At 45.8% G+C, this 10,796-nt stretch overlaps 1 protein-coding gene across 2 annotated transcripts; it reads left to right on the top strand.

Annotated features, from left to right (window-relative positions):
* The first annotated feature begins 843 nt into the window (after positions 1 to 843).
* Positions 844 to 10,055, top strand: cradd (CARD and death domain containing adaptor protein). Of its 2 annotated transcripts, none has more exons than XM_030353226.1 (2): positions 844 to 1,316; positions 8,982 to 10,055. In XM_030353226.1, exons 1-2 carry the CDS (start codon positions 1,007 to 1,009, stop codon positions 9,269 to 9,271), a joined length of 600 nt encoding a protein of 199 aa, XP_030209086.1. In that variant the 5' UTR covers positions 844 to 1,006; the 3' UTR covers positions 9,272 to 10,055. The 2 variants fall into 2 exon arrangements, 1 of the variants encoding a protein (XP_030209086.1); XR_003976349.1 differs by lacking the exon at positions 844 to 1,316 and adding an exon at positions 7,002 to 7,946 and having other exon boundaries at positions 8,982 to 9,120.
* Positions 10,056 to 10,796: the final 741 nt, after the last annotated feature.

Below are 10,796 nucleotides of genomic sequence, written 5' to 3' on the forward strand. Positions count from 1 at the left end.
TGGTTGGCAAAAGTCCAGGCACTCTGAGCGTTATTTACACACAGGTAAGATGGCCACGCCAAAGGGACACAATGGAGTGTCTGTGAGGCTTTTTTGCGGTGTCATTGTTGATGTTCAACCTTAATCTAGTTTAACTTAAACCTCAACTGAAGAGTTAGCTGCACAAGCACAGCTGTCCTCAGGTACAGTTTCACCTCCACTCATTGTTAGTGTGCAGGGCCAAAATCAGTGGTCAGCCCTCCAAACAGCCAAGGCAGAGAAGCTTCTTATAAAGGATGAATTATTTATTATCTGGCTCTGGCATTAGACATAGTATACTCTCAAATGATTATAAAAAGTAAAATGTGCAATATTATAAAAATTACAGTATCTATCCCTCTCTCTCAATCTCTCTCGCTCTCTCTCTCTCGCTCTCTCTCTCTCTCTCTCTCTCTCTCTCTCTCTCTCTCTCTCTCTCTCTCTCTCTCTCTCTCTCACTCTCTCTCTCTCTCACTCTCTCTCTTTCTCTCTCTCTCTTTGTCTCTCTCTCTCTCTCTCTCTCTCTCTCTCTCTCTCTCTCTCTCTCTCTCTCTCTCTCTCTCTCTCTCTCTCTCTCTCTCTCTCTCTCTCTCTCTCTCTCTCTCTCTCTCTCTCTCTCTCTCTCTTTGTCTCTCTCTCAACTATCTGTCTTGATAAACAATTTCCATACTTAAAATAATCAGAAATAATAAATAATATTTATATAATAATAATATATAATAATAATATTTTCAATAAATACATAGTATTGATTATTGGAATTGCTTAATTTATATTTGGTGTTTTTTACCAACCTCTTCTAATCTATTAGTTCCGTGTGTCAGGTTTCCAGTCGGACCATATACCGGGGAGCATCGTCACTCTGTGATTGTAACGTTGTTATTATACATCCACGGGTCGTAACATTAACCGACACTATCTCGTTCCTTGACCTTAATCCAGCTACTTCACACTTGGCTATGCCAGCTACCCTGCCGATCCTAGTAGCATGGACCAGGCCCACAGGGAGGTGCTACGAAAACAGCGACTGTACCTCTCAAACCAGATACTAGTCAGCGACACGATCGTTCAGTTTCTCTACCAGGAGAATATTTTGACGGCGAGTCACGTTGAAGAGATCGAGTCCCAGAATACCAGCAAGAGGAAAACCCTGAGTCTCCTCGATGTCCTGCCGACTCGGGGACCCCGGGCGTTCGACCTGTTCATGGAGTCGCTGCTCCAGGACTTCTCCTGGGTCAGAGACAGTCTGCTGCAGCAGCTAGAGGCGCAGCCTGCAGCAACCGGACCGGGCTCTGAGGGTGAGCCTTCAATGCTCTGTCAAGGAAACACACTGACTTCCATGAGCGCTAATGCACTGTAAAGAATGTACACTGACTTTCATGGGAGTTTAATGCACCGTAAAGAATGTACACTGACTTCCATGTGAGTTGAATTTCTTTACAGTTGAGTGCACTGTAAAGAAAGTAGGCCTACACTCACTTCCATGTTATCTACGCTAATAATCTGTTGTCGTCTCGGTGAAATGTGAGACACGTCATAAGCACACAGCAAACTCTGTTGGCACCGAGGATGGATGATAAATAGTTGATATTTGAGTACATAATGACTAATAATAGACTAGCATCCCTCCCTTAATGTAAAGATTGCCATTTAGATTGCATGGACACATGGAGTCACATTGAGTGTAAATCGAATTGATGACATTTTCGCACAGTGGGTATATTTGTTCAATAATATGCTGTGTAAATGCATAATAGATATCATCTTTACTGAAATTCTTCATGAATATCCAAAGAAATTAAATATAAGTTTATGTTATTACAATATAGTGTACATATGTTAATATTATATTGTATGTATTTTAATTATACCGATTTAATAGAAATAGCCAAACCACAATATCAGAGCAGAAAGGAGACCCTGAACTAGGCCAGGGTGTAAATTTATCCCGGACAAATACAGAGAGGGAGAGAGAGAGAGAGATAGAGATAGAGATAGAGACAGAGATAGAGATAGAGATAGATAGAGAGATAGATTTGAATCAACTGTCTGCGAGTTGTCCGGTCCCACTCCAACCATCATTGCTACTGTCTACCGTCCCCCTAAGCCGAATAGTGACTTTTTAATTGACTTTGCTTCTTTTCTCACCCATCTATCCTCTCTCTCCCCAAACATAATACTGCTGGGTGATTTCAACATCCACTTGGACAATATCAATCTGCCTCTCACCAAAGACTTCACTTCCTGTTTAGATCGTTTTGAATGCCAGCAACATACCACTATCACCACACACTCCAAAGGACACATTTTAACTAAATCTGCTGCTCTGGTGTCACCCCTCTTGACCTTACAGCTGATGAACTCCCCATAACTGACCACTTTCTCCTGTCATTCACAGTGCAACTCACTCTCTCCGTCTCAAAAACACCACGCCCTCATTTCATTCCGGAATATAAAGAAGAACATCAACCCTGCCACTCTCACTTCAAGTATCAACTCCTTCCACCTCACTGACATCCGCAATCTATTAGGGGTGGGAATCTCTTGGCACCTCACGATTCGATTCCGATTATGAGGTCAACGATTCGATTCTGAAGCGATTTTCAATGCATCTCGTTCCAACAATTTTTTTTATGTACATTTCCATGCGTGATTTTCAAAAATATATTTATACATCTGGGTTTGCTACTCAGAGTTTGCTAATCACTTCCTACTTTTGTGATGATCATTAAAGACATCAGATGAATTAACTTATCTAATACTTCATAAGAGAGAAAGCTTTTGTCACAAATATGACTTTCTATGAACAATGCAATAATCGATGCAGCTTGCATTACAACACAATATGGAAGTATGTAAAAAATAGGTTTCAGTTTTATTTTATTTCTAATCTTTCTTTTCTATGTAAACTGCTCTTGAAGTAGAAGGAGTTCTTGTGTCTGGCTGTGAGTTTGCGCGCATGCTTTGCTTAGGCTGAATCGCAATCGTGTCAAGACAAATCAGATTGGCCAATACACACTGAAGATAATTTCAATCAATTATCCCTCTCTGGCGAACAGAATGTTGCAGGGATTATTAATTTATCTGCATCGAGACAGAATCGTTCTAGCGAGAATCGCGATGCATCGAAGAATCGATTATCTTCCCCACCCCTACAATCTATCCACCCCTGATGATCTGGTCTCTCATTACAACACTCGACTCCACAACATTCTCAATACTCTTTCTCTGTTAAAAAACAGATGTGTTTCTTTCTCTGTCGTCGCCCTTTGGTTCACCCCGACCAACGTCTGATGAAAGCCACACGTCGGCAACTTGATAAAAAAACCGGACTCACCATTCACAAAGAAATGTACAATAATCCCATTTTACACTACAAGGACTCCATTGCCAGCACTAAAACCCACTACTACTCCAGTAGAATCACTGCCAATAAAGACAACTCCAAGTCACTGTTCTCCCTACTCAATAATATCACTAAACCCCAGGACTCTCTCCCCCCCTCTCCTGTGCACAACCTCCTTCTGCAACTCCATTATGTCCTTTTTCACTTCAAACATCAAGGATATCCACCAGCACCTTGGATTAGTCCCTCACCACAGCATCTCGACAGACTTTCACCCTTCGTCACTCTCACTCTCCTCCTTCCAGCTCCCCACTCTCTCAGAAATTACAGAACTCATCCAAAAATCCAAACCATCCACTTGTCAACTGTACCCCCTCCCCACACAACTAGTTAAAGCCTGCCTCCCTTCTCTGGCCCCCCTCATCTCTGCCATCATCCACTCCTCTCTCACCACTGGAACTTTCCCTACAACCTTCAAAACCGCGGCTATTACACCAATACTGAAAAAACCTGGTGCCGACTAGTGGTGGATTTAATGATTCGTTTCCGTGATCCAGTTTGCGTGATTCAGTTCGACTGGAGGAGTCGTTCGCGAATCGTTCGTTCGTTCGAGTATCCGGTAGCACTAACTCCACTGAGTCTGACTGACTCTGCTGAGAACCGTGCAATGGCGTGCATTCCATGATGCGATTTACCGCTACCGGAAACCAGGCTGAACGAACAAACGATTCCTGAACGACTCCTCCCAGCTCAGTCGAGTTTCCGGTGAATCGATTCACCGGGAACTCGACTGAACTGGGAGGAGTCGTTCGCGAATCAGCCTAGTTTCCGGTAGCGGTGAATCGCATCTTGGAATACACGCCATTGCACGGTTCTCAGCTGAGTCAGTCAGACTCAGTGGAGCTAGTGCTACCAGAAACTCGTTAGTTCGTTCAGTCGAGTTTCCGGTGAATCGAATGGTGAACGAGACGAACGAGAGAAACGAAAGACTCGTCCTAAAGACTCTCTCATTCGAACCGGTTCGCGAACGAACGAGCCAACACTAGTGCCGACCCCTCCAACTTCAACTACTTCCGTCCAATTTCCAATCTTCCATTCATCGCTAAGATCCTTGAAAAAACAGTTGCCTCCCAACTCCATTCTCACTTATCCGACAATAACCTATATGATCAGTTCCAGTCCGGTTTTCGTCCACTCCATAGCACTGAAACAGCACTAATCAAGATAACCTCCTCGACCTCAGTTCAGCCTTTGATACACCCGGTCACACCATCCTCCTCAACACACTAGCTTCCATTGCCATCACCCACACTCCGTTAGACTGGTTCAATCATACTTATCTGGCCGCACTCAGTTCATCCAACTGAAGTCGTTCAAATCCATCCCCTCCTCCGTCACTTCAGGTGTGCCCCAGGGCTGTATCCTGGGACCCCTCCTCTTCATCATCTATCTCCTTCCCCTCTGCAATATCTTCCGTAAATTTAAGATTCAATTCCACTGTTATGCTGGCAACACCCAGCTCTACCTCACCACTAAGCCCTCGTCCACTCTTCCGCCCTCCTCCCTCACTAATTGCATCACTGAAATAAAAAACTGGTTCACTCTCAACGTCCTCAAATTAAATAGCAGTAAAACCGAGGTTCTACTCATTGGCATAATATCGAACCTATCAAAAACTAACAGCTTTTCAATCAACATAGATAATTCCACTGTTGCACCCTCCTCTAAGATTAAGAGTCTGGGTGTCATCCTGGACCGTACACTATCCTTTCAATCCCACATCAATAACATCACCCGGTCTGCCTACTTCCACCTACGAAGCATCAATCGTCTCCGCCCCTCCCTGACCCCCCACACTGCCGCCGTCCTTGTCCACAGCCTCGCCACCTCCCGTATAAATTATTGCAACTCTCTCCTTCTCGGCCTCCCTAACAAATCCCTCCATAAACTGCAACTGGTCCAGAATTCAGCTGCCCGCATTATAACTGGAACCCCATCCATCCACCACATCACCCCTGTCCTCCAGCAGCTCCACCGGCTCCCGGTTCAGTTCCGTCTCAAATTCAGAGTCCTCCTGTTTACCTTTAAGGCCGTCCACAACCTCGCACCCCCATATCTGTCCGACCTCATCCATGTACCCCCTCCCTCCCGCTCCCCCAGATCCTCTAACTGCGTACACCTGTGTGTCCCCTCTGCCCGTCTCATCACCATGGGGCACAGAGCATTCAGCCGCTCTGCTCCCCGTCTCTGGAATGCTTTACCACCCGAACTCAGAAACATCACTTCATTTCCACTTTTCAAATCACATCTCAAAACCCATCTGTTCAAAACTGCCCATTCCACCTGATGCCAATCACTATGTCTGTGTTGTTACAATTTTCTTTCTTTCTATTTATTGTTATTGATTTATTTTTTGATTTGTGTTCCTCTCAAATGACTTTTGTGTACCTCTGTACGGTGTCCTTGAGTGCCGAGAAAGGCGTCTTTAAATAAAATTATTGTAGAGAGAGAGAGGGAGAACTTTAGGTTGAGTGAGAGAGTCATTTCCCCTTGCTTTCTGGTACCCTTTTTGTAGTAATTAGTTTTGTCCCTTTGGTTATTTAATGACTTTGGCAATGTACATGGTTATGTTCCATGACAGTAAAGCTCTTGAAATGAAAGAGAGAGAGAGAGAGAGAGAGAGAGAGAGAGAGAGAGAGAGAGAGAGAGAGAGAGAGAGAGAGAGAGAGAGAGAGAGAGAGAGAGAGAGAGAGAGAGAGAGAGAGAGAGAGAGAGAGAGAGAGAGAGAGAGAGAGAGAGAGAGAGAGAGAGAGAGAGAGAGACCGAGAGACCGACCCTCCCCCTAGCCCGGGGCCCGATCCCCCCCCCTCAGCCTCTCAGACAGAAAAGTGTTTGGCTCCTGCCTGTTGGTTTTGCAGTCCCCATGTGGACAATAAGCAGCATACGGGTGATCCGTGTAAGTTTATACCCTTCGAATTACACACACACACACACACACACACACACACACACACACACACACACACACACACACACACACACACACACACACACACACACACACACACACACACACACACGCGCTCGCAAGGCCTCTGTTGGCAGGAGTGGACTGCTTTCAGAGCTGCAGGCCATTTAGTGTGATGGATGTGGCTGGGTGGACGCCGTGCCCTCCAACCCTCCTTCCCCGCTCCGTCTCCGGCCTGTTTTGCTTCGCTGCTTGCTTCCTACTTTCCAGGAATTCTTTGCCGGTTTTTTTTTTCGTTTTACTGCGAAAAAACTCTCGGCCTTCAAGGGAGAAATGTGGGCCTGATCCACGGGAAGTCCAACCTAATATCTCGTTAGTTATTTAATAGAAAACGAAACGTACACTGAACTACCACGTTGATCCAATACAAACCCGGTCACAATGATTATCCTTTGTGGGCTTTTTTGATTTTTTAACTATTTTTTCTAGTTTTGCTCTGGATTCGAGTATGGGTCACCATGATGACAGGGGTTCTCAACTTTACAACCTTAGCAATGGCCTTTTGTCCTTTACATACAAGGAAACTTGGGCCCCCTCTGTTTTTTTTTTGTGAGTTTGCATACTAAACTAACAAATGTGTGTGTTACTTTCTTTACAATAACAGAAAAAGTGTGCACACAAAAGGTCAATCCGTCGAAATATAGATAATCTAACATTTCAATCATTAACTTTCCTGTTGCATGCCAAGTCTCTGCGCTTAGTGTTCGAGGTGGCAGTGAGACTGTGCACGGGATGTATGGCATTTTAAAGTCTGGACTCTTTTTCTGAAAACTTTTTTTTAACTGGCTGGATTTGACCAATGAGAGATCAGATCAGCGGTCGGGCGCACACCTCCCACATTGAAGACGTTATAGTCTCAGTTTACTGGCTGGACTGTGGTGGGATTGGTGTTTACACTGGCAAGCACTGACACACCAATGCCAAAGGACTTCATTGAGAAAGAAATATGTCTACAGGATGTTCCGTTGGTTAGGGGTAGGATTGGGATGCCCGTTGCAGAACCCAAACAGTTATGGTTCTCGGTTCAAACCCCAATGTTGGCCCTGTCTCTCTGACTGATGTCCCCTGACTGCTCCTTAATGACATGTAGAGAACATTTGCTTTTAAGTCGTGTTTTTAATAAAAAAAAGTCTGTAGGACCAAATGTGTACAGTATTAAATAAGCAATTAAATTCAAGTTAAATTATTAATTTGCCTGCCTTCTTGCTATACACTTTGTAATATATATATATATTATATTAATATTATTTATTATACTAGGTTTAATATTTTTATTTTATTTGTGTCATTAAGTAACTTTCAAATTGGTAGTTTGCGGTTGTTGACACACTTGCCCAACATATGTTTGCCTTCAAGCTAGGAGTGAAGGGACAGAAAGTAGGTTCAAGTCTCATACCAACACTTGCTCGACTGCTTTTTAAACGATTTGGCCTATTAGTATTGATTATTATTACCCTTTGTATCACCCAACATCGAAAGCAGGCTTTTTGAGTAGGATCACCTGATCGATCAAAACTTTTATTTATTTTGGGTGGAAAAACCGGGAGAAGTAAAGTAAGTAAAATTTTAACATATTTCACAAAGGTTATGTTTTGATGACCTTTAAATTCACCTTAGTTTCAGTTCAGCTTAAAAAGGTTTTTATCTGCTAACAGAATGTGTTTTTTCGAAGAAATATGGAGCAACAAAGCAATAAAAACAAGGAAGTAGAATGTTCAGCTTGGTGCTTTGAACACAACCGTTAATTCTTTATTTGATTGCATCCATTTTCTTTATTTCATTTCTGCCCTTTCATTTTTATGTTGACTTGGCATCCATAGTAAAAAACCACAACTCCATTCAGCAAATTACACATCTTGACATGATTAGGACTCCGGGACTCAAAACAGTTATACGCAATCACATTTGAATTGAAACTCAAGGGGGAAGTAAACAAATAGAAAAATGAATGATATTAAATGTATAAAACAAAAACAATTCAAGGGCAACGCATTAACTAGGCCAAGACGGTAATTGGCCCAAATGTGTTCTAATAAATGGTAAATCTTGATAATTGAAACAAAGGGGGCGACTGTCTCTGTCCTAGCTCTGCGATCTGGCTCCCAGCTCCAGTGACGTGCTTTGACCGGGGTTCAGTCACCCAAGGTCAGCACTCGGCTGCACAGAGTCACTGGAAAGGTCCACGCTTTGAACTATTCAGGAAATAGGGACCGGTGTGGAAAACAAACCGAGTTTGTTTTGTTTAATGATGGCTGATTTGAGGTTTTTTTCGACCTATATGCGAGCGCGCACTGCCAACACAACATACTGTTGCGACACAAATCTTTGTTGACGGCTGAGAGATCTAATAGTATTTTCCTAAGGTGCCACCGAGGCCAGTAGAAAGGAGACCTTTTGAATACCAAATGAGCAAGCAAATAAAGTGACCCAAAGTTAAACTATTTTCCTTCTTCATATGAGGAAGACCACCTCATGTAGCCGCTACTTACAAACGACAAAGCTGCCATTACGAGATCTTTAATAGCTCCTTTCTTCTAACCTTCCCAGCGACGATTCCTTCATCCAGGTGTGCTTCCCTCTTTCCCCCAGATGACATTCCCGAGGCCGTCCTGGGAAGGGTTCCCTCGGACCGGGAGCTCTCGCGGCTGGCGTCCCGGCTGGGCCCCGAGTGGGACTCCCTCCTGCTGCACCTGGGGCTGTCGGCCGGGGCCCTGTACCGTTGCCGCGCCGACCACCCCCTCAGTGCCCACGGGCAGGCGCTGGCCGGCCTGGTGAAGTGGCGTCAGTCGGGGGGGCGGGCGGCCACGGTGGGCCGTCTGCTGGAGGGTCTGCAGGCGGCCGAGGTCCACCCGTCGGTCCTGAGAGAGGTCCTCCAGTGACCCGGAGCGGCGCCCGTTTGTGGCGTTCTTCTGGAAACCGCCTTTTTCCCTGCTGCTCCGGAACGGGGGTGGTGGGGGGGGGGTCATGTGGGGAGGGGGGGGCATGGGGGCAGCCCAGGCAGCGTCTGTTTTTTCCCTGAGGGATTTCTCCTGCTCATCCTGGGGGTTCCCGAGGCGTTCCCGAGGTGTTCCCAGGCCATCTGTGAGTCATCACCCCCCCCACCCCGCTGACGTGTCCTGAGTCGGCCCCCAGGTCTCATCCCAGTGGGGGGGGCCTGCCCAGAGGACCTCCAAATTTGGACCTGAAGACTGCGTCATCATTGGTTAGGTGAAGGACCCCTTATGCTAATCGCCATGGCGTTAGTGGTCTAGAACCTTCTCTGACTGACTGGACTATTTCTGTTCTTTTTCAAAGAGGGGCTCGCCTAGTTAAGACTCCCATGGAGAAATAGCCAGCCGTAAGACTTTTAAGACTTTAAGACACTTTTTAAATGTAATTCTAACACAAACAGCAATGGTGTGCCAAAGAAAGTACACTTTGGTTGTAAATAATCCCTCCTGTTGCCAATCGACGATGCTAAGGTACTTAGTGTGATTGAAAGGGGGGGGGGGGGGGGGGGGGGGGGGGGGGGGGGCTTGCGTTTACTCGGGCTCAAAGAAGACTGCCTTCAAATCGGTTGTTTTCTTTCTGCGAAGAAGCACAGCGACATCAGGAACAATCAACAGATCTTGGAACTCAATGTTCCGATAATGTAAATAAACCTTTCCCAAATCCCAAAAAAAATTTGTAGGATGACTCTTATTTTGACGTAGGGCAGGTGTAGGTGGGGGGGGCGAACAGGTTGTCGCTCACCTCAAGGGGTCCCTGTACCAGACCCTCACTCATCCCGGGACATGCCTGTCACACTGCATGGCTGAGCGCTGTTTGGACGATCGGTTGCTTCAGGGCTCAACACAGAGGGAGGAAAAACATCCGCGAGAGAGATTGTAAACATGGCAGCCACCCCCATAGGCCTCAATGATGGTTCCACGTCTGCGCAACGCAACTTTGATGCGGGCGTGACCCTGTTTTGGTTCGGCGTCTGGTTTTAGTGAGCGGGCCAATCACAGCCCTCGCTGCTGCGTCGCCTCGACGCAAGGGTACAATTTTTGGGAGGCGCACGTCTGGCCCTCACGATGGACGCAAGGAGCGTCCGCAAGGACGTAAGGTGTCCGTAAACCCCCTTGCGCTGCGTCGACGTGGAACCATAATCAGACCTCCATCTTGTCTCACAGCGACCCGGGTTCGGTTCCGTGAAGCTGCAGGTCATAATCTGTATCTCTCTGCCCACTTCCTGTCCCTGCTCACTGTCCTCTTTGCGAAGCCACACGAGCCTGTATAGATGAACAACAAATATGCACTTATGTAATGGATGAAGATTAGCTAGAGGCCAAGTACCAGGGCTGGAACCTGGAGCTGAACTTCTGGCTCACATCGCTGTGCCTGAACCTGTCTTATGGTTGGAGATGGCAGTATGGCGTCCTT

This window comes from Gadus morhua, chromosome 4 (genome assembly GCF_902167405.1).
Source record: "Gadus morhua chromosome 4, gadMor3.0, whole genome shotgun sequence".
Lineage (NCBI taxonomy): Eukaryota > Metazoa > Chordata > Actinopteri > Gadiformes > Gadidae > Gadus > Gadus morhua.

Excerpts from the sequence above, each read along its gene's own strand:
- cradd (XM_030353226.1), top strand. The coding sequence starts at position 1,007 with ATGGACCAGGCCCACAGGGAGGTGCTACGAAAACAGCGACTGTACCTC. Across the intron at positions 1,317-8,981 it reads AACCGGACCGGGCTCTGAGG|ATGACATTCCCGAGGCCGTC; the intron begins GTGAGCCTTCAA and ends TCTTTCCCCCAG.